This window comes from Phascolarctos cinereus, unplaced genomic scaffold (genome assembly GCF_003287225.1).
Source record: "Phascolarctos cinereus isolate Bilbo 61053 unplaced genomic scaffold, phaCin_HiC Scaffold_4;HRSCAF=312, whole genome shotgun sequence".
Taxonomy (NCBI): Eukaryota; Metazoa; Chordata; class Mammalia; order Diprotodontia; family Phascolarctidae; genus Phascolarctos; species Phascolarctos cinereus.
Window position 1 is genome coordinate 51,341,556 of NW_027555847.1, and position 27,287 is coordinate 51,368,842.

General features: G+C 43.1%; 1 protein-coding gene across 1 annotated transcript; it reads left to right on the forward strand.

Annotated features, from left to right (window-relative positions):
* Nucleotides 1-1,189: 1,189 nt before the first annotated feature.
* Nucleotides 1,190-27,133, forward strand: CAV3 (caveolin 3). Its single transcript, XM_020973782.2, has 2 exons — nt 1,190-1,422; nt 26,319-27,133. The coding sequence occupies exons 1-2, from the start codon at nt 1,312-1,314 to the stop codon at nt 26,658-26,660; spliced, it is 453 nt and encodes a 150-aa protein (XP_020829441.1). The 5' UTR covers nt 1,190-1,311; the 3' UTR covers nt 26,661-27,133.
* The last annotated feature ends 154 nt before the right edge of the window (nt 27,134-27,287 follow it).

Sequence of the window (27,287 nt, forward strand, 5' to 3'; positions counted from 1 at the left end):
ATAATATTATATTAATGTACTATAGTATAATAACTTACATATAAGTGAAATTATATCATATAGATAAACATTCACATATGTATATATTCATAAACATTTACTCACACATGCTTCTTTTCAGACTATACTTATGATTCAGTCAGTCAATAAATAATTTTTGTATTTCACATTGTGTTATGGCCATGGAATAGACATGAATGGCTCATAATGGTATAGTTCAAATGTTTTATATATATATATGTGTGAGTGTGTGTGGGGGGGGGGGGTGTATGTATATGTATATATGTATGTGTATATATATGTGTATGTATACATGTGTATATGTGTATATGTGTGTATATGCATATATATACTAAAGAAATTCATTATGTTGGACTAACCTTTGCTGTGGCTGCACATACCTCATGCTAATTAAAATCCTGCTTCTTCCAGTAAGCATCCATGCTCTGAGCTCAGGTATCCTAGGTATATATGTGGACCTCACAATGAGGAAACTTACTCTAGTACTGCAGATCTGTCCCTTCTCTGAAACTTATAGTGTTAGAAATCTGCCCAGCACACTGAGTGGTTAAGTGACTTGCCCAAGGTCACCTAGCCACACTGTTTCAGAGGCAGGACAGGAACTCAGGTGTTCATGATTCTGACTCTGCACACTGTATGTGTCTCAATATCTACATAAGTACATGAACACATATGTGTGTACATACACATATCCGACTTTTGCAGGCAACTCACAGCTTATCAGGTAACTAACCACCTGACTCCCACCCCTAACCCGAGGGCTGTGTAGTGAGACCTGGCCCACTGAAACACACAGCTCCCCACACCAGGCCTAGCTTATCCCTGAAGGCTCAGTTCCCAAAGCGAGAAAAGCAATAGCTCAAAAGCCCCAAAGTCATCTCCCTTTCCATCAGTCAGGAGCTCTAGGGGGGTTCAGTTCCCTGAGGGCTCCCGCGTGCCCCTACTCCCATACTGCACTTCCATGTTGGTGGCACCAAGAAGAATGTTAGACACCAAAAATACTGCTGTCTTGTATGAGTGCTGGTCTCCCAACAAGCCCCTTTAAGGAGTGGTTGGCCCGTGTGAGTTACAATCTTAATTTTAGCTTGGAGACCTGCCATGGTCTGCTTTACCAAAAGGAGTGGATGAAGGTATGTGAGACAGCTGTCCCCCCGGCATGTGGGGCGGAGCTTATTTCACAGTCAGAGAGTACAAATCTGGGAACACTGAATTTACCACTTCCCTCAAGGGTATTTTCCCCCCCATCCAAAAGGATTTGGGGCTTTTCTCAGGCAAAACGAGAGTGTTACCATGGCTGAAGGACAGTCGGACCTGGAAGCCAGAATCATCCAGGACATACACAGTAAAGAGATTGATTTGGTGAACCGAGACCCAAAGCATATTAATGAAGATGTGGTCAAGGTAGGATTGTGCTCCTTTTGCTTTGGCCCTGGGGTTGTCCCAGCCCCAGCCCAGGGTGCCCCAGAGTTTCTGTTTTGTAAGTGGAGGGCCATTAGCAATCTGGGACGGGGAATATTTCATTTCAGGCAGAGATAAACTCTTGGAAAGCCTCATTATAACTGTGTACCTGCGTCCTGAACTTCCCCTTAACCAACTCCCAAATGCTTAGCATGAAATAATTAGAAGAAAAGTCACTGAAGATGTTGCAGAATATTAAGACTGGAGCAGGAATAAAAGAGAATCAAGAAAATACAGTGGCCTCACTTGGATACAAGTGTTGGGAGATAGGCTTGTTCTCGGCCTTGGCAGAATTAGAGTAAAGACGTAGAATATTAGAATTCATTTAGCCCCTGCCTATCATTTTGCTGAGAGGGAAACTGAGAGCCAGAGTAGAAGAGTGACTTGCCCCAATTTGAGAATGTCTTCTACATAAGGGTGATGGAAGACAGTGAGTAGGAACTTCGCGTATGTCCTGGGGAAGCCACAGGCAAAGGACCACAGCCCCTGACCCTATAGCACCCACTCCTCCAGCCCGCCTAGCCATCGCACCTCAAAGACACCTTCTCTGTGCCAGGCCATGGGGGTGACATGTCATTCTCAAGTGAACTGTTCCCCAGACTGCTCCCTGTGCCACACTCAGGGCAGCTGGCATCTTCAGGGCACAGCCCAGGGCCCCTGAAGGGAAATTTACACCTCTCAGGATTTTCAAGTGAGGGAAGGGGGAGGCCTATAACAAAGCCAGAGAAAACTCTCATTGAATCATAGAATTTAGAGATAGAAAAGACCTTTGAGATCAACCTTGTCCAACCTTTTCATATTATGGATGAGAACCTTGAGACCCAGAAAAAAAGAAAGGCACCAGCCCCAAATCACACAGGCAGTAAGGACAAGAGTCAAAGTAACTTTTTCTTTTCATCGGGCATCATAAGACAAATGGGGAAGAGAAGGCAGAATCTGCTTCATTCTGTTGTAGGTTCTTCAACCCCCAACTTCATTGTTGAGAGGCATTTTTGTATAATGGAAAGATCACTGGACATGGAGTCAGAAGGACTGATTTTGAACCCTGGCTTTGCCACTTACTAGCTAAGTGACTAGGTGAGGCGTTTCACCGCCCTAGTTTCTGCATGTGTAAAATGGTGATAGTAGCTGCCTATTCTGCAATGGTGTTGGGAAGAAAGGGTTTTGTAAAGGGCATTCAAAAGAAGACCTGTTATTATTACATGTTCATAGGACTGAGAGCTAGAAGAGGCCTTAAAATGTATCTCATTCAGCCTCCTCCTTTTATAGATACGACTAGCCTGTGTTCTAGCTCTCTATACAAAATCTTAGATTTTTGCTCAGTTTGTGGGGAATTTTCAATAATAATCACCTGCCTCATTTATTTGGTCCTCACCCCCTTAGAAAGCTGGGTATGGTTCAATGAAAAGAACCTCACCTCAGAGGATCTGCCTCTGCTGCTCAGCCCCTGTGGGAACCTGGACAAGTCATTTTACTCCCTAGAACTCAGTGTCTTCATCTGTAGAAGAAATGGGGTGGGCTGGATGGCCTCTAAAGTCCCTTCCAGGCCTGGATCTATGATCCTATGGAATTCAGCCCAGGTCTTGGCTCCCCATGCTAACAGAGTCAGGCAAAGACCATCATAGAAACTGAAAAGCACTTAATTGGGACAGGAATGAACAGTAAAACAAGAGAAAACAATCTCAGCATACATTTACTGAATGAGGACAATTGCATATCCCCACCACCCCATGGTAGTCTGAAATAACGAGCTCCTCCAAGACACACAGTTCCAAGAAGGAAGGCATGGGGGAAGTTTCTCTCTGCAACCGGAATGAATGATCAGTGTCTCCAATGCAGACAGGGTTAGACTTCTGGGCAACAATCTCCTTGCAGCGTCTGCTGCTGGCAATCTGGGTGCTTACTGAGAGTGTCCCATTCTCCACGAGTTCCCGGGTTGTCTCCCCAACTCATGTGGCCCCATCCCCACCAAAATCTCCATTGTTCTTCTGTGTTCTGGCTGTCCTTCTCAATCCCCTGACACAACTAACCTTTGCTATGGCTGTGCATACCTCATGCTAATTAAAATCCTGCTTCTTCCAGTAAGTATCCATGCTCTGGGCTCAGGTATCCTAGGACATGTAGTCTCAGTGAACTGACTCATAGATATCAGAGCTGGAAGCCACCTAGTTCAGCCTCGCCCCTTCCTTATTTTATATAGAAGAAACTTGAGGCCTAAAGAGGCTTCCCCATGGTGAGCTGTATTATAAGTGGTGAGTCCTCTGACTCCAAATCCAGCATTCTTTTTCAGTTGCCCACTACCCCTTAGGTAACTTACCCAATCACTAGGATTTGAACCAGAGGTGTACTGGTAAATATTTAACAATCAGCTGGGTGGAGGCAGTACATATGCAGGACACACTTTTAAATTTAATCTGCATTAACATTTTCTCCATCACTTTCCTAAGTCTAGAAATCAACAAAACAATCTCACACACACACACACACACACACACGGAGGGGTGTATACATATATACACATGTATATTCATATATGTATGTGTTTATAACCTGGTATACATATATACATATGTGCCTTCATGTATGCCCATACACATATACATGTGTATACATGTACACATATGTGTGTGTGTGTGCATATACATATGGGTAGCTAGATGGTACAGTAGATATAATACCAGTCCTAGCATCAGGAAGACTCATATTCACAAGTTCAAATCTGGCCTCAGACACTTACTAGTTGTGTGACCCTGAGCAAGTCATTTCACCCTGTTTGCCTCAGTTTCCTCATCTGTAAAATGACCTGGAGAAGAGAATAGCAAACCACTTCAGTATCTCTACTCAAAATGGGGTCACAAAGAGTCAGACATGACTGAAAAATGACTCAACAAACATATACATATATTTCAAGTCCTTTAGAAACCATCTTAGAGAACTATGATTATCTGAAGGGGTTAAAGGGGGTAGCTCTGAATTTTTGCCTCTTATAATGCTGCTCTTCAGAGGATCCCACCAATGCCCCAGAAACACCACCTGCCATCAGGGGCAGGGCTGCCAGCCATGTACACAAGGTGGCACTACTTGCACCATGAGGTGTTAGGGGCACCCAGAAGGATTCCCCTCCTTAACCCACCAGCTGGTCACAACACCTGAAATATCACCACCAGAAGATATCCCTTTGGGTTCAGCATTGCCTTCACCCTGAAAATCTCTTTTATAAAAGCCACTCCCCTGGGAGGAGGATATATTAAATCCACTCACGTCAAAGGTGAAGGTATCTCCTACAATGGCTTCCCTTCTGACATGAGAGCAGAGTGAAGAGAAAGCACTTGGTATCCTGTAAGAATCACTGAACTTGGCATCCAAGGCCCTGGTTTCAAATCTTGAGTCTGCTACTTGTAATCAAGTCACTTATCTCTGATCCTCAATCTATTTATAAAATGTATTAAATGAATGAACGAGTGGGTGAAAAATGAAAGAAAAGGGCTTTATTAAGTGCTTATTATATGGAAAGTGCTGCGTGAAGTTATGGAGATAGAAACAGAAAGGACAGTGCTCCCCCTTTGGGAGCTCACATTCTAAAGAAGACAACACATAGAAGAGGCTTTGGCTACAGGACAGATGGAAAGCCTCCATGGTCCTTAAAGGTCAGCAGCAAAGCAGATGCTAATAATGCCTCTTCCCTAATGGCATTTCCACTGATAAAATCATATTACTTTCTGATATCCAACCATTGGGCAGTGGCAAGGGCTTTGGAAGTGAGGACTCTCTCTTTTGGATCTTCAGGAGCTTCCCGGTCTCATCACCACTGAGACTGCTTCCCAGGATGATGTTTATGACAGCTGGGCTGGATGCAGGAATGGTGGTTTTGATGGCTGGGGGTGGGATTGGAGGGGAGGGGGATGCTGCCACTCCAGGGGCTCTTGGGATTGCCTGCCAGTTGGTCAGCAGTTAGCATTGCTGTAAGGAAGATGGGTCACTTTTTCAAATTTTTTCCATTCAAAGTCAATGTCAAGGCTAGTCAGTACCAGGGAGGGTTTTATATGGGACTGGGTTTAGTTAAAAATCCGAAAGCATCAATAATTTTTAATATTACATGCTATTTAAGGTCCCTTACAGTGCTAAAGCCCACGGTCCTACCAAGTGAGAAGAGAATGTGACAGGGAATCAATGGGAGTCAGGATAGTATAGTGGAAAGGGCACTGACCAGAGTCAGAGGACCTGGGTTTGATGTGGACTCGGCCCCCCTCAAACCTTGGTTTCCACCCCTGTAGAAAGAGGGGTCGAACTAGAAGGTCTCTGGGGTCTCTTTAAGATCTAGATCTATGAGGTGGAAGACTCTGTCTCTAGCCCTGCCTCCGTGGGTCAGCTGTCTCAATCCCTCCCCCGACCACGGCTTCATCCTTGTCATCAGGGCCCCAGAGCAGGAGATCTCCAAAGTCTCTGCCAGCTTTGAGGTTCTGTGAGGATGCATGTGTGTGTGTGTGCATGTCGCTTTGTGCTTATCAATCACATACAACATGCATCGGCCAGGTGGTACAGCAGGGAAAGCCCAGGACTTGGAGTCAGGAAGACTGGGACCCAGTCCTGCCTCAGATACTCACTATGTGGCCCTAGGCAAGTCTCAACCTAGCTCAACCTGAGTTTCCTCACCTGTAAACCGTGAATCATAAAGCGCCTATTTCACAGAGTTGTTACGATGATCAAACCAGTTAACACGCATAAAGCACTTTGCAAACCTCTAATTAATATTTAAATGCTAATATAGGATCAAGGTTGGAGGCCTATAATCGATGAATGGCATTTCACATGTTTGCCATGATAAGTGGTTCTGGAGCTGTAGAGAATAGTATAATAACCTAATAGTAGAATATAATTAATATAGTATAGTATAGTATAGTATAGTATAGTATGGTATGGTATGGTATGGTATGGTATGGTATGGTATGGTATGGTATGGTATGGTATGGTATGGTATGGTATGGTATGGTATGGTATAGTATAGTATGGTATGGTATGGTATGGTATGGTATAGTATAGTATAGTATGGTATGGTATGGTATGGTATGGTATAGTATAGTATAGTATGGTATGGTATGGTATGGTATGGTATGGTATGGTATGGTATGGTATGGTATGGTATGGTATGGTATAGTATAGTATGGTATGGTATGGTATGGTATGGTATGGTATGGTATAGTATAGTATGGTATGGTATGGTATGGTATGGTATGGTATGGTATAGTATAGTATGGTATGGTATGGTATGGTATGGTATGGTATGGTATGGTATGGTATGGTATAGTATAGTATAGTATGGTATGGTATGGTATGGTATGGTATGGTATAGTATAGTATGGTATGGTATGGTATGGTATGGTATGGTATGGTATGGTATGGTATGGTATGGTATGGTATGGTATGGTATGGTATGGTATAGTATAGTATAGTATGGTATGGTATGGTATGGTATGGTATAGTATAGTATAGTATGGTATGGTATGGTATGGTATGGTATGGTATGGTATGGTATGGTATGGTATGGTATGGTATGGTATGGTATGGTATGGTATGGTATGGTATGGTATGGTATGGTATGGTATGGTATGGTATAGTATGGTATAGTATGGTATGGTATGGTATGGTATAGTATGGTATGGTATGGTATGGTATGGTATGGTATGGTATGGTATGGTATGGTATGGTATGGTATGGTATGGTATGGTATAGTATAGTATAGTATGGTATGGTATGGTATGGTATGGTATGGTATAGTATAGTATGGTATGGTATGGTATGGTGTAGCATAGTATGGTATAGTATAGTATGGTATAGTATAGTATGGTATCATATAGTGTAGTATGGTATGGTATGGCATGGCATGGCATGGCATGGCATGGTATGGTATGGCATGGTATGGCAAGGTATGGCATGGTAGGGCATGGCATAGTATAGTATAGTATAGTATAGTATAGTATAGTGTCACCGGACTTGGAGTCAGGAAGACCTGAGCTCAAAACCAGCCTCAAGATACTAACTGTATGACCCTGAGCAAGCCACTTAACTCTGCTTGCCTCAGTTTCCTCATCTGTAAATGAGCTGGAGAAGGAAATGGCAAACTGCTCTAATATTTCTGCCAAGAAAACCTCAAATGGGGTCATGGAGAGTCAGACACAACTGAAATGATTGAGGAAAAACAATCACCCTTTATTATCTCAGAACATCAGACCTAGAAGAAACCTCAGCAGTCATTCATTCAAACCAATACCTGAACAATAATCCTCTCTCTAAAGGAGCCCACACGTGGTCACACAGTCTGTGCCTGATGGCCTCCCATGAGGATGAAGCCACTCACACCCATGCCAGTCCGTTCTACTTTGGGATGGTGTGAATCATTCAGGAGGTTTTCCCTTATATCAAGCCTAAATATGTCTGTCTATGACTTCCACCAAATGCTCCTGGTTCTGGTTTCTGGGGCCAAAAAGGACAAGACCAATCCCTCTTCCCATTGAGTGGTCTTCAGCTGCCCAAAGATAGCTCTCTCCTTTGCTCTCTTCTCCAAGCTGAAGAGTCCCAGTTCCTTCAAATGATACGATAATCATCATAATGATAATGATAACAATAGTAATTAATAATAGTACAGATAGTATTTATATAATAGTAACTAATCTACATGTTAATCATAATATATTATAAAATGTAATAGTAATTCAATAATAGTATAAATAATTAGTAATCATATGATGCCTACTACGTGCCATGCACTGTGCTTAGTGCTTTACACATATCTGATGTGGTCTTTACAAAACCTTAGGAGGTAGGTACTATCATTATCCCCAATTTACAGCTGAGGAAACTAAGGCAAACAGCAGTTAAGTGACACCTTATTATACCCCTTAGGAGCTGGATCCTTGTATCATCAAAGCTATCAAAGCTTCCAGGGGAAGAAGGGAGAGGCAAATGTTCTTCCTATTTTTCAGTACCTTCTGGATGAGGTGGTGGAAAAAGACAAAGGATCTGACGTCAGAACACCTAAGTTTGAATCCCAGATCTGCTACTCATTACATCTATGACACTGAGCAAGTCACACAACAGCCAGTATTTTGTGGTTGTTCAGTTATTTTCACTAGTGTCTAACTCGTGATCCTAGATACTGGAATAGTTTGCCATTTTCTTCTGCAGCTCATTTTACAGATGAGGAAACTGAGGCATGCAGTTAAGTGACCTTGCAGTCACATAGCTAGTAAGTGTCTAAGGCCGGATCTGAACTCAGGAAGATGAGTCTTTTTGACTCCAGGCCCAGCACTCTAACCATTACATCACCTAGTTGCCCCCAATCAGCATTTATTAAGTACCTATTGTGTACTTAGCTCTGAACTGGGCAAAGTTTAGATAACACACAGTCCCTGCCTTGAAACAGTTGCGTTATGGGGTCTTTCAGGTCCCCAAATCCCATGATGGACAATAATCATATTTCATCCTTCTCCCCCATTCCAGAATAATAATAATGACCCCTTTTACAATGGTACAAAGGAGAAAAGCAGATAGGTTTAGTGGAATGAATGTCTAAATAGGTGTTAGACCCAGGATCCTGTTAGCCCCGGCTCTCTCACTGTCTTGCTATGTGAGGCAGCTTCCTCAGCAGTCAATGACAGGAAGAAACTCAACAATCTCTAAATTCTCTTTCCCCCATAATGTTCTAGAGCATAGGACTTAGAACCCTAGAGATGTGAGTTTGAATCTTAGTTAATACTTAGAATCACAGATTTTCAGCCGGAAGAGACCTTAGAAGTTATCAAATCAAAACACTTTATTCTACAAATTAGGAAACTCAGGACCAGAGGTTAAGTGATTGGCCCAAGGTCTCACAGGTATCAGAGTGGTGACTCGAACTTAAGCCCTACTGACTCCAAGTCCAAATTAGCTATGTGACTATGAGCAAATCACTTCACCTTTGACCTTAAGGAAGAGGAAGAAACTGGGAGGGAAGGAGTAAGAGGGGCCAAGTGACCTGCCCAATGTCATCTGGTAAAGAGTCAGAGTCAGAACTAGAACCTGGTTCCTTACTCTTTGGCCAATGCTTTCCACACTTTCCCTCAACAACACTGTTGTTAGGCCAGTAGTTCCCACTGACTCGCTGGACGTTGGCCTAATGAGTTTGCACTAAAATTATTTAAGCTGCCTTAAGCAGTAAATAACTGCAGAAGATTGTGAGTAGAATATTAAATTACCCAAAGGGTTCACAATACATCTTTTTTTTTGTTGCTGTTGAAAGGAATTCAAAGAACAAAAACACTGAGAATAGAGTTAGACCAATGACAAAGCCAATGCTTACATTTAAAGTTTCCATAAATTTGGGGTTCCTCTTCTGTAAAATGGGGTTAATATTGCTCATGCTACCTCCATCACAGGAAAGATTCCCCCAGTCAGTTGTTAATCCTCCACCCACAAGTTATATCATCTATATTTATCTGGTTGCATGCTGTACCACTCCATTAGACTGCAAGCTCTTTGAAGGCAGGCGGTCTTTGTTTCCTTGGTACCTAACACAATGTCTGACCCAGTGTACTTCATTATAAATGCTTGTTGAATGAATTTATAAACTTCAAAACACTATACAAATGTAAGCGATTGTCAGAACCAGGGGGCTGAACCATGTCTTGTAAAAGATACCAGGTAGAATGCTGTCCTTGAAGAAAGAACACATAGCTCAGCTTCCAAAGTTTACTAGCTGTGCAGTCATGGTCACGTGAATCTCAGCTTCCTTATCCCTAAAATGGGGATGATAATAGTTACGTAATGGTCAATGTGACAAGATTGCTTTGCAAACTTTGAAGGGCCAGATAAAAGTGAGTGGTTATTATTACTGCTGTTGGAATTGGTTGTAAAAGATCTGAAGACAAGTTAAAAAAAAAGAGATGGATTTGGTCAGAATTGAAGAGCTTGCTTTCCTGTTCAGTTGTCCATGAAGCTCATTCACTCATTTAGCTGAAAGAAGCCATAAGCCCCATTTCCCTGCTGCTGGGTGATCTTCCTTGGCTTAGGGTTCTGCTGACATGTTCAGAGTTGCTTTGTCTATAGCCAAGGGACCATCAGTTAACACAAAGAGAAATTAAACCCTCATGAGTCTAAGCTTCCTGACATCTGACTGCCAATACTATTTTCTCAGACCCAGGCTTTTTTTCAGAAAAGCCTGACTGTGTCTGAGAAAGGAAATAGTTGTCAGTTCAATACAGGAAAATTCCCTATTTTCAGGGAGGAGAAAAGGTAGTGGACCCATGGACAATGGGAAGAAGATGCCTTGGGAACAGACTTAGAGATCACAGAATGCTTGACTTTAAAATCATCTTTCCAAGCTCTTCATTTGACAAAAGAGGAAACTGAGGCTCAGATAAGTAATTTAAGCCATGATTTGCCCTCTGGTCACATCATATTCTCTAAACTTGAGCCAGCTTTTCTCTGATCTCTGTATGTACTTGAAGGAAATAGTGTGTCCCTAACGCTTGGGAGTATGTTTTTGCTAAGAACTAACTATTCTTAGAAAACTACATCAGTAAGTACCACTTTCTAAAATCTAATTAACTGTGAGTAGTTAATCAATATGGAGGGGCACACAAGATGGGGGCTCATGAACCCCAAATGCCACAGGCCCTGAGGGTTATCAACGGTACCAACCTGAAGGGAGAAGGAGCGAGTTGCCCAGTCACCCTTTGGGGACCCAACCTGCCAGTACCAGTTGGGATTGAGGGAAGGGGAGGAATAATACAAGAAGATCATCTATTTAGAGCCAGAAGAGAACTTAGCGATCATATAGTCCAATCCCCTCACTTTAGAGATGAGAAAACTGAGTCCCAGAGAGATGGATGGGGTGGCTTCATTGAGGTGACATAGCTATTAGGTTAAAAAACCAAGACTAATAAATCTTCTGATGGTAAATTTCTACTTGCCCAAAATCACCCAGCAAAATGTGGCCCCACAAGGTTTCCAGGGACCCCACTTGGTATTTCTGGGCTTATTCTCTCCTTTTTCAGTACTTGTTAGACACAGCACATTGTTACAACCTATAAAGAAGAGATTTCGATTCAAGAATCATTCATGAAGTGTCCATGACGTGTCAGGAACTGTGTTGGGTGCTGTGAGATGGAGAGATCAAACAGGAAATAGTCCATGTACACATATAAATAAATAAATACAAAGTATAGAAAAAGTAAATACACAATAATTTGGGGGATGCTAGAAAATGGGGACGATCAAGAAAGAAGCTGTACTTCAACTGAGTTTTGAAGAAAGAGTAGGGATTCTAAGAGGCAGAGGTGAGGATCATCACCTTTAAAAGACAGCATGTCCGCGTGTGGATGGGGTCTCCACTTCCTTCTCTCTTACACACCTAATAATGTAGTTCAAACCAGAATAATCAATCAACTGCCTACTATGTGCCAAACTGGGCTAAGTGCTGGGGATGCATAAAGTAATGGATCAATAGATGAATGAATGGATAGATGGATGGATGGGGGGATAGAGATAGATAGAGAGATAGATAGAGAGATAGAGAGATAGATAGAGAGATAGATAGATAGATAGATAGATAGATAGATAGATAGATAGATAGATGGATGGAGGACAAAAAACAGTCCCTTCTCTCCCAGAGGGCTCATTTATCATTCAAATTTCTGATGTTTAGACCACCCTGTTGATGTTCAGCTGTATATATATATATATATATATATATATATATATATATATATATATATATATATATTCTCATGCAGAGGGAAAGGTCCATTACCTTAAAACTGCCTGGGAAAAAGGCTTCTCAACTCACAAACTGAGATGCTCTAAGATAAGAGCCTGGTGACTTGGATTTAAAGTGGTGTTTTCCAAGCAGAGCTGAACCATGATAAATGATAATGACTTAATGTGTTCCCATTTAAAAGCACCAAATTGAACTCTCTCAAATGTAGCCCATTAGCAGTCCAAGGGCTAGGAAAAGTCCAAGTTACCCACAAATATTACTCACACACACACGCACGCGTGCGCGCGCGCACACACACACACACACACACACAGGTGCTACCAAGACAGAGAAATCACCACGAAACTGTCATTCCTTTCGGTGAAGCATTGGCCTCTGCCTCAGATCCCCTTTGACAATGTAGACATTTCCTCCCTGCAGGGCAAACCCATTAAACTAACTCATACTCAGAGGTTCCAATGACTAATTGGATCTACTTTCCTGATGCTGAGAAGACCCTGGAAGGGAAGCAACTGGTACAGTGGAAAGAGCATTGCATCTGATGTCAGAGACCTGAGTTCCATTCCCAACTCGGCCAATTTGTGACCTTGGGCAACTTCACTTTGTCCTGGGTCTTGGTTTCCTTATTTATAAGGTGAGGGGGTTGGACTATAGTTGCTGTCTGAAGTCCATGCCAGCTGTAAACCTATGACTATGAGAAACACAAGACAACTAGAGGTCTAGAAAATAGAACTCATGGAAATGGTAGAGAGAAGGGAGAGAATAAGCATTTATATAGCACCTACTATGTGCCATGTGTACTATATGCAATACCTACTATGTACACAGTGGGTTCCTTTACATATATTATCTAAGCTCTTTTACATATATTATCTCATTTGATTCTCACAACAACCCTGTGAGTTAAGTGATATCATTATCCCCTTTTATAGATGAGGAAACTGAGGCAAACAGAGGTTCAGTGATTTGCCTAGGGTCACATAGCTAGTAAAGTATCTGAGGCAAGATTTGAACTCAGGGTGTCTCTGAGCTCTATCTGATGTACCACCAGCTGCCTCTAGAACGACAATGTATCAGAGGACCTCAGTTTGACTCTCAGCTCTGCTATTTGCTAATTGATTTGAGGAAATCATTTAACCTTCTTACAGCCTTGCTTCCATCGTTTGAAAAATGAGGGAGGCTTAGATTCTTAAAATCTAGCCACTGCTCAGATTCTTATAATCTAGCCACTGCTTACCCATGTTCAGACTCCTTAAGAGCCTGCCCAATATGACAATGTTCTAATAAACCTTGTCTTTGCCTGAAAGAAGGCTTGGGTCAAATTCTTTCTGGCAGGACCGGAGTGTTGTGATATTGGGGTCCCAGGACCCCTGAACCCTAAACCACATCATTTTGGTGACCCGTACAGGGAAACTGCCTAAACCCAAGTTCTTCTCCAGCCAAGACTGGAAGGCATGTAAGCCTCCCTCTTCCCTTCCTTTCTTGCTCTGCAGTTGGGGTCGCTCTCCAAGCACCAAGGCTTGGAGGTGCTTTTTCTGGCAGACGGTTACGAGGCTGTCTTGCACTCGACCTGATGCTCTCAGGCTCTCAATCCACTGGGTCGGTTGAAGGCCATGGACCTGGATACACCTTCCACAGCATAGAGGGCAAGGATGGAAGCGCTATCAGGAAGTGTAATTCTGTTAATTCCCTTGGCAACAGGGAACTGGGGAAAACTGCAGTTGCTTTTTGGTTCCCTGAGGCTTACTTACTTCCTTCCCTCTGCACCTCTGAATCCTCCTTCATGGAGGTTACAGGAAAAGTTGACCAGCTAAAAATATCTTGGCAACCCCATTGTTCCCTGGATGCAGCCTGTGCTCTGTTCCAGTCAACCTCCTCTTTGGGACCCCCTCAAGGCAGGGACAGCTCTACACCCCTTGCCAGCAGAAAGCAGTTTCAGAAGCCGAGACCTTTGCCTGTACTCCAAAAGAATTTGGGTTCCATTTGTTTGAGGGGGGAATGATGGGGTCGGGATCTGGGTCCCAAAAAAGAATTTAAAAAAAGAAAGAAAAATGAGGGAATTCGACTGAATGACCTCTGATGTCCTTTCCAGCTCTGTATCATAAACCTATGCTTCTCTGTGTCTGGGGTTTCAGTCGGTCAGTTAATTAGTATTGATTAAGTGCTTACTATGTGCCAGGCACTGTGCTAAGTAGGAATGCAGTCTGGAGAAGAATAAGACAGGCTGACCTGGGGGCCTTCCTTCAATGGAGGTTCTAGGAGTAGCCACTCAATTGGAGGAAGAGGCCTGCATGGGCAGAGACTGCTCCAAAGTGTGAATTCCAGGGGCTGGAGCAAGGTTTCAGGATGAAGAGCTGAGGCATGATGGAGGAGGCCCAGAACACAGCCCAGAGAGGAATCCCAGCTCTACTATGCATTAGTTGTGTGGCTTCCAGCAGGTCACTCATCCTCTCTGGGCTTCAGTGTCCTACTCCATAAAATGATAGGGTTGGACTAGACCAGGGGTGGGGAACCTACAGCCTCGAAGCCACATGTGGTCCTCTCGGTCCTCAAGTGCGGCCCTTTGACTGAATCCAAACTTCACAGAACAAATCCCCTTCATAAAAGGATTTGTTCCATAAAACTTGGACTCAGTCAAAAGGCCACACCCAAGGATCCCTGGGTCCTTCCCCACCCCTGGACTAGACCTTCTCTCAGGTGCCTTCTAGGTATGATCCTGTTATCTCTAAGGGCCCTTTAGCTCTTAGGTTTGATTCTACAAAGTGATGTGGATGAAGAACAGAGAGAAAGAAGCCAAGTAAGACACAAAAGGTTGGTGCTAGGAAAGACTTTGGAGAGATCCGTCCAGCCTCCTTCCTGCATGTCCAAGACAGAATTGGAACTGACCACACATCTAACGTGCTCTGTGTTGTACCATCTGACTCTTCCTATGTACATCTTCCTGCCTTCTCTGATGGATTCTCAGCCCCTAGCTATTGAATTACCCTATTCAGGAGTCCTGTCTCTTTCACCCACTCTCCAAGGAGTACAGACATGTGGAGCACCCCTTTCAGCACTGAGCTTGAAAGCTTTCTGTCTGAGGACCACCTCTGAGGGCAAAGGCTCACTGTGTTATCCTGGAGCATTCATCCAATCCCGAGTTCCTTCTCTAAAGTGAGCAAACCAAAACCATGTACCCAGGAAGATCCAAAAAGCATTGAGTGAAAAGTAAATTCAAATCTGATACATAGAAAAACCTCCCAGCAACCAGAATTATATACAAGTGGAATGAGTGGATTCATCGAATCCTAGATTTGTAAGTAGGACATAGTCCCAACCACTCCCTCAATACTGACAGGAAAACTGAGGCCCAGAGTCATTCACACACCTCAGAGGTGTTCAAGCAAAGACTGTAGAGGCTTTTCTCTTTGAGGTATGGGTTCAAGTAGATGGCCCCCCTTCCAACTCTGAGCATCTATGGTTCAATGACTCAATGCTTACAGTAGAATGCAAGCTTCCTGCTGGTAGGGGTCATCTCACTTTTGTATTTATATACCTTGTGCTGGACACATAGTAAGCATTTAGTAAATGTTTGTTGATTGAGTGAGCTAAGGAGTAGGGTGAAAAAAGCACTGAATTTAAATACAGGAACACCTGGGTTCTGATCCCAGCTTTGCTCCATGATGCATGTGTCATCTTAGACAGGTCACTGCCCTCTCCAGGTCTCAGTTTCTCCCTTTTTAAAATAAGGGGTTTGTTAACCCAGATAAATGAGGTCTCTGGCTCCTTCTAATTCTATATCCATGATACAGACATAGGGTAAGTGTCTTACAAACAAGTAAGAAATTCAGACAAAAGAAATCACTCACAAGGAGAGTCTAGGATAAGGGTTCTGGCCATGCTAGTGGCCTAATTTACATGCCCAGTATTGGTTTGTCATCTGTAAGCTATTCCTATGCGTAATATAATCCTCCCATAATCCTCTGCACCTGCCAACTGTGAGGCCCAGACACCCACACACTGGTATTCAACATAAGCTTACCATCCACATAGCTCTTCTCAGAGTCTTCACTCATACACAGTCAAAACTTAGCTATCCCTTGTCCCTTCCAAGCCCCTGCTCAGTGAATGCCTCTAAACAACTAATCCCTATTCAAGAATTCCCAGCTAAAAATGGTTGAATGTGACATAACACAATGTGAGCATAACATTATATTTCAGAGCCAGGAAGGACCTGGAGACCCCTTGAGTTCATTGGCTTGTTTTAGCCAATAAGGTTAAGACCCAGAAAGGTAGGACGAGCAACCCATGGTCACAAAACAAATCAGTGGAAGAGCCAGGACTAGAAGATAGTTCTGCTGACTTTTCATGAGATCACATTTGTAGTGTCAAGAAAAATGGCCTCAGAGTCAATTCAAATCTTGGCTCTGGTGCTTACCAGCTGTGTGAACTTGGGTTAGTGTTATCCAATAAATAGGATTCATATATATGCTACCCACTTCACAAAATTTCTGTGAAGAATGAATGAGATCAGACAGTCAGTCAATCAATAAGAGCCTACTCTGTGCCAGAAATCGTGCTAAGGGCTGAGGATACAAAGAAAGGCAAAAGACAGTCCCTGCCCTTAGGGGGCTCACAGTCTAATGGACAAAATGCTCTGTAAATTCCAAGTGTCATATCTGAGCTACTATCACTAGACCGCTGAACATGTGTGATGTCATCATGGGGAACTCTCTCCACAGATACAGATGGCAACCCATCCTTGAGTAAATTCCAAGGTCTTTCTGAAGGCCACAGCCAGTAGATATCAGAGGCTGAATTTGAAAACAGTTCTTCGTCATTCTAAGCACAACCCCACTGCCTCTATGAGCCAGTATTAGTTAATTTTTCAGATCTCCTGTGATGTCATTGGTGTAGGGAGCTCTACATGAGGAATGCTCTCTACCAAAGCTGATTGGTGCCTGCTTCGCAACTTGTAGACTTAGAATTTGCCTAAGGACATGAAGAGGTTAAGTGATTTAAATGTCCGGGATCCCATAGCCAATATTCCTAAGAGGAGGGATTTGAACCCAGGGTTTCCTGACTCTGAGGATGAGATCTTGTTTTATTACCATGCTGTTTCTCTAGTCATCATCATCATCATCACCACACTATATATAATTAATAATATATTGCTATTAATAGTTGCAGAGCACAGAGCACCAGGATTGAAGTCAGGAAGGCTCATCTGTTTGAGTTCAAATCTGACCTCAGATGCTTACTAGCTGTGTGACCCTGGGTAAGTCACTTAACCCTGTTTGCCTCAGTTTCCTTACCTGTAAAATGAGCTGGAGAAGGAAATGGCAAACCACTCCAGTATCTTTGCCAAGAAAATCCAAAAAAGGGTCATGAAGAATAGGACATGACTGAGAACTACTCAACAACAACAATAATATATTTCAGTTTCTACTGGGGTTCTCAAGTACTTTAGCTGAACTGGGTGAGTCTTTGGGGATGTCAGGCAGAATTTCACAGCACCAGAGCTTTCATTAACTCACTCAGGACACCACATAAGCTGGCAGGTCCACGTAGGGCCTCCTCTATATGCTCCAGGCCCTCTGCACTATCTTCCCTGTCCCACTGCTGCTCCAGCTGGCTCACACTAATCAAACTACCACCTTCCTGCTCCAAAAATAAAAGTAGGCGAGGCTGCCTGACTTAGTTAGGCAGATTCATTTCCCTTCCCTCTCTCTCTCTCCTCCTTTCAGACACAGACAGAACATTCTGCCTTAGAAAGGGAGCAAAGGGAACATTACCAGTCCCCCACCAAAATAAGTCATTTCCCCTGCAATTCTGGTAACTAATTAAGGAATGAAGCCACTGTATTGTTGGGGAAAATTGGCATGCACTGCAGAGCTGCCTGACTCCAGCTACATAAATGCCACCTTCTCCTTCCCAGGGAAAGGCTTAGTGAACCGTGACCAAAGCAGGGCCTTCTCTCAGATCCAAGCTGGGGGGACAGCTGCAGGACTCTCTACTGGTTTCCTCTGATTTACAGGGAAGGAGGTGCTTGGAAGACAAGGAAGTATAGGGAGACTCCGAGCCAGCCCCTCTTGGTGAAAAGCATTACTGGGAAACGTCTAACTGAAACATCAGGACCAATGATTTTTAAGAAAATGAATAATTAAATGATGCACCCTCAAACCCCCAAGGCTCTATGTGTTACTGTAAGAAGGAAGGGAGAGAAAGTTCCCTTCCATCATCTTTTCATCTCAGGCAGCCAACCCCCACCCCCACTGCTGCCCACAATTTCAATATTGGGGAAATCATCCAATTTGTGAATTCATCTGCCAGTTGGTGGTTACAGTATAACTATCAATTAGCAAACCCTCTGGGAACAAAGCTCCTTTTGACAAAGTCAGCCTATGCGTGGAAGGGATTTGGGAACATCCCAGAATGTCTAGTTCAGATGGAGCTGTGTCTAGTAGCATTTGCACCTGGAGCACCACCACCACCCCCCACTCCTCCAGTCAGTGTGACAAAACAGGCCTTGAAATGAATTTTTGAAGCCATGCAGGAAGAGGGATGGGGTGGCAAGGTGCCGAGGTAGAGATGAGGCAGGCCTGGGCTGTAGCTTCCAGAGGGAGCAAAGAGTCATCTGGTAGTGGCCTCTTTGAACTAACAGTTCTTGCTAACTTTGTGCCAAGATCAGTGCCTGGCACCTAGTAGATACTTAATATATGCTGAATCTGGAACCTGGGGAAAAAGCTCTGATCACCCTACCTTAGTTATAGCTTTGGCTCTGGGCTGGTGGCAATGGTGACTGAGGAGAATGAGGAAATGGGGATGATGCTGACTGCTTGAGGGTGGGCCTGGCTGAGAGGAAAATGAATTCTTTAAGCCCATGTGGCCTGATCACCTCACATTACCACAGCCTCCATGTCCCTAAATTGAGATGATATAGAGAGGGCCTCTGTGCCCCCTAAGAGAGGCAAGGAACCACCTCCTACCTGGCTCAGAGGAGAGAAGCCAGCTGAGGCCTGATAGAAAAAGCACTCAGATTCTGAGTCTTTACCTCCTAAATTGATTCATTGCCTTGACTACCTCTGGCAATGATGTTTCTGACAATGAAGTTACTACCACAGTCAGAGGAGGTGGGCCAGCTGATCTGTGGTAAGCCTGTTGTCACCAGAATAATATTCCCTTAGCCTCTGGTCCCATTTTGGCAGAAAGGCCATCGTGGGCACCAGCATCTTTCTCATTCTCTCTTGAAAGCTTGAACCTCTAGGCTGGTATTTAGGCTAAGCAGTTACAATTCCAACATTGAAGAAAGAAAGAGAACCAGGGTATACCTCTTTGGGGCAGAACAATGTTGTTCTAGCATTCCTGGGAGTTATCTTGGAGAGTTTGCACACACACACACACACACGCTTGCACACATACACATACACACCTCATGCTTGTTGATAATTATGCTTGGATCTAGATTCTGGATCCTTCAGCTTCTCCCCAAGTGCTCTCATTTGCTGTACTTAGGTTACTAGGGGGTTCAGAACTGTGCCAAACAGCTTTCTACAGCTGCTAGGACTGGGTCATTTGGGTACCAAAATGTTCTTATCCCTGGAGCAAACACCTATAACCTCTCCCATCAAATTGCACAAGCTAAGGTGACCTGCCTTTGTCTGATCCCAGAACATGTGCCTCATGCACCCAATATGTAGTTAGCTCCAAGGATTGGCACTCAGATCCCATTCCTTACGCTTTCCAATATTCAATACCCATGTCATTTATATTCAACAACTATTTCACATTCTTTGAAATTTGGATTCTTTTGGAACTTTGGAATTGATTGCATGACATGGAGAAACTGGCACAGGAATGCCCAGCATAGCCTGCCCTCGACAAAGAAGGTACTGGGCTCTATGAGCAAAGCAGAATTGCAGTAGCTCAAAAGAAACACAAGATGTGCAAATTTAGAGAATCCACCCCAAATGTTCACATGGACTATTTGTACCTGACCTGTAGTAGAGCATTCTGAGTTCATTTTCATCTGATCAGCTACAGGCAGACACACTATAACTTGACTCTAACATAGTGATGTCATTTTGCTCCTCTTCAAGAACAAAGGACAATAACCATTTCACATTCAATTCTCTCTCTCTTTCTTTCTCTCTTTCCGTCCCTCCCCTTGCTCCCTCCCTCTCCTCTCCTCTTCTCTCTCCCCCTTCTCCCTCTCTCTTCCTCTCTCCATCACAAACACATTCATCAGCTGGGTTTTGACTCCATGCCAAACCATGCTCAGTCACCAACCCCTAAGGAATGTTCTCTTATAACCACAGAATTGCAGAGGATAATTAACAAGCAGTTGTGTAAATGCTCTGTTTCCTTGCATTGCTGTATTTCTTCCCCAGGAATTCTCAGCTTCAATATGTATCTGAATTTCCCTGTGTTGTGCATGGTTTTGAGGAAGTCTTGTGATCTAGACAATGCTACAAACTACCTGAGGTCTTAGGCACAGAAAACACCTCTGAGTTGGACAATAATGTCTTGGGTATGTTACTAGGTCAGCAATGAATATGTCTTTGCCAACTGGGTCATGGGACCCTGACCAAAATGAGAAAATGGATTTAATCTTCATTAAGAGATGTATTCATGTGGGGGGGAGGGTTGCAGCATTCAAAGGAATAGAAGGGCTACACAGGAGGACAGAGTCAAAAACATTAAAATGCTTCATTCAGGAAATAGAGCCCAAGATTAGATGTGTTCAAAGTGTACAGAATTACAAATGTTACATGCAGGAGAAAGAATGCAGGCTTGTTCACGGAATCCCAGACTGCTGAACTAGAAGGTCCCCTAGAAATAGAAGTAGACGCTTTTAAAAATAAGTTCTTTTCAACACAACAGCTAGGGAAGCTATGGACCTTATTCTTTTAAGGAGTGGCACAAGGTAAAAATATAAAGAAATTCAGATGTAGTTTAAAAAAATACATGGGCAATGGATGCCCTGAGCTCCTGTTGCATTTAGAGCCAATATCTCTGATTTGGCAATGAATTATCTATTACCTTATATTTTTGTTTCACTTTTTTACACTTTGTACTTTGAGATCGAGGACCATCTCTTTGTATCCCCCCACAGTGTGGTCTTGCACATAAGGAGGCACTCGAGAAAAATTTGTTGAATTAATTATTTTGTTAAAGAGAGAGGGGTCTCTTGATGAGTTTGATAATGCATAGGGCAGCCTCCTCCACTAAGCATTCTTTGTCACACCCCTGGCAGAGGCAGAATGTAGACCTGAGCTAGGGTGGCCTTCTTGAGTGCTTCTTGAAGTCAAAGACTGTGACTTCTCACACAAGCCACCTCCCACAGTGCCACAGAACCGCAAGAATTTCTGACAGTGACCTAGGAGGTGCATGTGGCGTGTAGACCACCTGTTAGCCTGAGAATGCACTGACCAGTGCTCTCCTCCCTTACACAGAGGCTTGAATGGCTTGGAATGTTCTAGGAGGAGGAGGTATCAGAATACACTCAGAAGAGTACATGAAGGGAAATCCTACTTCTGTCCAAAAGTGGTCGCTTGGTGCCAGGCCAAACAGGAGCTTTACAGACTAAGGATGTTTGTGTGCTACTGTTCTCTGCCATAAGGTTCCCACTGGTGAGAAATACCCTGCCCTAAAGCTTATTGCACATGCCAAGTAGCATCTCCAAGCTGAGAGAGGGGCTTTACTCACCCACACCTTCAAACTCATGGGGTGACAAGAACTCACACCAAGTCCCGTCTGGATTGGATTCTAGGATAGAGATACTGACATTTGGGCAGCTGCTTTCCCCAAAGTCAAAATGTGATAATTCCACAAATACCCATTAAGAAGTAGACTATGTAGGGTCAGCTAGGTGGCACAGTGGATAGAGAACCGGGCCTGGATTCAGGAGGACCTGAATTCAAATCCTGCCTCAGACATATAACACTTACTAGCTGTGTGACCCTGGGCAAGTCACTTGACCCCATTGCCTAGCCAAAAAAAAAAAAGTACACTATGTTTTAGGTACTGGCTATGCAAAGACAGAAAGAAAACAGTCCCTGCCCTGAAGGAGCTTACATTTTACTGGAGGAGAGAATGATTCACATTTATAGATGAGTATGATACAAGGGAATGATGGGCAAGGAGTGGGGAGGAGGAGAAATCCAGACAAAGTACATTAAAAAATATTTGGGAAGGGAAAGAACACCTTCTCCTGGTGTGATCAGAGAGCAAGTTCAGAAAAGGCTTCATGAGGGAACTCTGAAGGAAAATAAGCGTTCTGAATGGTAGAGCTGAGAAGGTATCAAATGCCAGGCAGAGTGGACATGCTGTGTAAATGTGTGAAGGCAGAACCATGGGGATCATAGACTTAGAACTGGAAAAGACTTTAGGGGCCATCTAGACCAAACACCTCATTTTACAAATGGGGAAACTGATACCTAGAAAAGTAAAGTGACTTCTCCAGGGTCACACAGCTAATAAGTGGTAGCATCAGAATATAAAGCCATCTTATGATTCCAAACCTGCTGTTCTTTCCACTACATCATGGTGCATCTCAAGTGATGGCCTACTGAGTGTGGGGGGCAGCAAGTAGTGTAGTTGGGCAGGAAAGTGGAATCCATGAAGGAGAGTAATGTGAAAGAAATCTGGAAAAGTTCTATCCAACCCAATGATGGAAGGGCTTAAATGCCAGCCTGAGGGTATGTATTTTACATGAGAGAAAATAGGGAGGCAATGAAGGTTTTAGAGCAGGGGAGTGATGTGGTCAGACTGATGTCTTGGGAAAATTCTTACCATAGCTGCCAATAAAGGAAGAATCAGAAAGAAAAGAGATTGGAGCCAGAAAGACCAAGTAGGAGTCTATTGGAATAGTCAAGATAAGAACTGATGAATTAAATTGGTGGCCATGTGACCAGAAAGCAGACAAATGTCAGAGATATTGTGGAGGTGGACTTAACGGGACCAGTAGACATGAGTTCAAATCCAGTTTCACACATTTAATAGCTGTATGAACCTGGTAAAGCATTTAACCTCTCTCAGACTCATTTTCCTCATCTGTAAAACAAAGATAACAATAACACCTACCTCACAGTATTGTTGTGAGCATCAAGGGAGATGACGTATGTAAAATGCTTTGCAAACATGAAAACTAAATGCTAAAATATATGTGTATATGTACATATAATGCGATTATTGTTATTATTATTAGCTATTTTCCCATGTTATTTCCACTTCTAGAAAACTCCTCCAATTACAAACCAGCTGTGACAAAGGTCAGCCTTTGTCACCAAAATAATATTCCCTCAGCCTCTGACCCTATTTTCTAGCTACCCAAAGCACACTTTTACCATTTCTTCTAATGCAGGCCAGATAGGCTCAGGCCTCTCCTCCACTGTGTAGGAGGAAGGAGCTAAGAGGGTGCACTGTCAGCCAATGGCCAATAGATCCCCAGGCTGGAACCATGCAGGACCAAGACAGACTGTGCTGACCCAAACATGCCTTTTCTTAAGTGACCTAAATATAACTGGTATCCTTATGCCAGAGCAAGAACTTCTCACCCCCATATTGGTGCCTTTGGTTGCCTTTTTCTACCTCAGCACAAAAATCACATAACCTCAGGCTGCTCCAAATAGGTCCACGTCCGGATAGAGCCAATTTCCTGGGTTGCAGTTACATTTGAGACAGATGGTGATTGGAACCTGAGAGAAACAGGCAGGAGGAAAGACACCGTTTGCTCACATTGTTTCTGTGTGGGTAGTCTCATCCACTGAGTCATTAGTGCTTTCTCCAGCTGGAAAGAACTTTATATTACTTTGTATAGACTTGGCATTTAGTTAAATGTTTGCATGTGTTCCCCCAAGAGAATATAAACTCCTCAAGGGCAGAAACATTTTCACTTTTGTTTCTATCTCCAACACCTTGCAATAGAGTTAGTAAATGTTTATTGAATTGAGTTGAATTGAGTATCCTACCAGTGGCTACATATATCAATAATTACTAATAGCAATAGTGAGTATTTATATAGATAGGTAAGGTTTGCAAAGCACTTTATGTATATTATCTCCTTTGAACTTCATAATCCTGTGAGGTAGGTGCTATTATTATCCCCATTTTACAGATGAAGAAACAAAAGCTGAGTAAGGTTAAATGATTTAACCAAGACAAATAGTCACTAACTGCCTGCGGTATGGATTTTGAGAGAGAGAGAGATAGACAGAGAGAGAAAGAGACAGAAAGAGACAGAAAGAAAAAGAGAGAGGAAGGGAGGGAGAGGGAAAGAGAGAGAGAGAGAGAGAGAGAGAGAGAGAGAGAGAGAGAGAGAGAAGAGAGAGAGAGAGAGAAGAGAGAGAGAGATCTGTAGTTATTAGAGATGAGTGGCTGTGTCTCTTCCTTAAAATCAGCTCGTTAGCTTAATATTTTAATCCCTGTTAAAGTGAAAAGCACTGTGAAACATCCCGTGCTAAATCATCAGCAGCTACTTACTCTCCAGTGTGACTGAAGGCTCCGTGAATAGACTATCAGCAGATAAAGGGGCCAACATTGGGCATCTTAGGTGGAAGAAGGAGAAGGAAAATAAGAAGAGAACAAGAGAAGTCAGGGACCTGAAGACCCCTGGGTCCTACTTCACTATTCTCTCTCTCTCCATAAACCTTGTTTCTCTTCATAAAGATCTCTTAATCCAGCTACACATCTGTCTGCAAAGGCATCCGGGAGGAAGTCCATGGCTTTGGGGACTACTGGTTTGAAATCCTTTGTCAGTGATCTGTGTGTTCATCGGGAAAAAGATATACCCCGAACTCAGTCAATTTTTGACTGGGCATAATATCAGAGAGTTTCAGTTCTGTGGAATATTAACAAGTTTGCTTTTCTTGAGCACACATTTCAATAATCGGGAGAAGAGAGGAGGGCAGGTAGAAACCAGGCTAAAAGTAAAAATACTCAGAGCATAGAATCATTTAGTTTAAAAAATATTGTTCTCTCTTGTTGTTACATCACTTTCATTTCTGGATATATTCTTGCACACCCTCTCCTGTTTGATGAGCCATCCCTCCCTTGTAACTAAGAATAAAAAAGAAAGAGAAGAAATACAGTCCTAATAAAGTATCTAGCACATCTAAGAAGCCTGCCAATACATAGGATGTTCCACACTATAATATCCCTCTCCATCTCCTGCACAGAATGGAGAGAGAGGACTTTTCTCATCTCTTCTCCAAGGTAGAATCTAGGGCTTGCTAGAATCATTGAATGTTAAAACTGAATTCTAGTCCCCATCATAATCAGGAGTGTGCTGGCGCCAGCTCATACTATCCAGATGATAGTTAAATTTTCATCATGAGTATTTACAGCTTAGGAATCAGCAAACAATTCAAATCAGGGTTTGATTTATTGTCCTGGTGACTGCCAAGACTTAAGAAAGTGATGGAGAAAATGTTAATATCACAGATTAAACTTAAAAGTGTGCTATGGGTACTTGTCCCCCTCCCCCCTAAACTCTGTTTGTAAAACATTTACCAGCATACCCCTGTATGTATGTTACTATATATGTGTGTATGTATATGTGTGTGTGTGTGTGTGCACATATCAGTTTTCTGATAAGTCAAATTGAAATTTTCATACTAAGTGATTGCTAAAGTCTCTTCTATTGTTTTTTAATCTCTAGTTATCCTGTAAATTTTGTTGCATTTAAAAAAAATACATTTATTGATACACTTTTTTACATCTCCTACATTTTCCCATGTTTCCTCCTGTCTGAGAGTCATCCCATACAACAAAAAAATAAAAAAGAGAGGGGAAAATTTGATGAGACTACTATATCTCAAAAGTCTAGCATTGTACGTGGTGCCTCGGGCATGCCCATAATAATCTTCCCCCTACAAAGGAGGAGATGCTTTCTCCTGTCTCTTCTATGGAGCCAAGCTTGATCACTCTAATTTCACAGCATTCATTTGCTACCATTTTGCTTTCATTTTCTGCATTTATGTTGTTATCCTGGTTCTGTTTATGCCAGCTGGCATCAGTTTGCCATTGAGTGTGGCTGTTTCTCTGGTTCCAAAATTTGTGTTTTGACAACTACTCTTTTCTTCTCTCACTCTGGACTGGGTGTCAGGTGGACTTTGAGGATGTGATCGCAGAGCCTGAGGGCACCTACAGCTTTGATGGCGTCTGGAAGGTCAGCTACACCACCTTCACGGTCAGCAAGTATTGGTGCTACCGCCTGATCTCCACCCTGCTGGGCGTCCCACTGGCCCTCCTCTGGGGCTTCATCTTTGCCTGCATCTCCTTCTGCCACATCTGGGCTGTGGTACCCTGCATCAAGAGCTGCCTGATCGAGATGCAGTGCATCAGCCGCATCTATTCCCTCTGTGTCCATACCTTCTGCCACCCCCTGTTTGCTGCCCTTGGCCAAGTCTTCAGCAGCATCAAAGTGGCCTTGAGAAAGGAGGCCTAGATAATGTTGGGGGAGGAGGGAAAAGATGAAACCTGTGAGTCTGGCAGGGTGAGGGTGGGAGAGAGGGAAGAGGGGAAGAGGGGATGTAAAGCCACATTTAGTTCCACAACAACACTCCATGGGGATTTCTACGTATTTTATTTTTTAGAGACTTGTTGCTCTTTCTGAGACAAGAATGTGTAGAGAAAAGGGAAATGACATAATGACATTTGAGCACACTGGTCCTCATTCTGTCCCTGTCCCACACCATGGGATCCACAGCCAAGATGATGGCCATTTGCTCAGAGGGCAGCTACCATGTGAGTCTGGGTACTCATTTGCACTGTAATCCTAAGTCTTTACTGTAATGGCATGAAGCCAGCCTCTTTCCACCTGGGGTCATTGTTTCCTGAAACCCTGCAAACCCCTGTATTTTAGTGACAACATGCAATTATGACTGGCAGATTGGAATCCAATAAAGGGTTTGGGCTGCAGGGGGGTAGTTGTTCATTTCGTTCCTGTCCAAAAGGTTAGGGCAAAGTGTCCTCCTAAAATGTTTATTTTGTTTCCCCAAGGATATTCTATATTCCCAAGAATACTTTTAGAGGAACTCAGGATGCTTGGCCTAAAAAAGAGAAGATTCTAAGG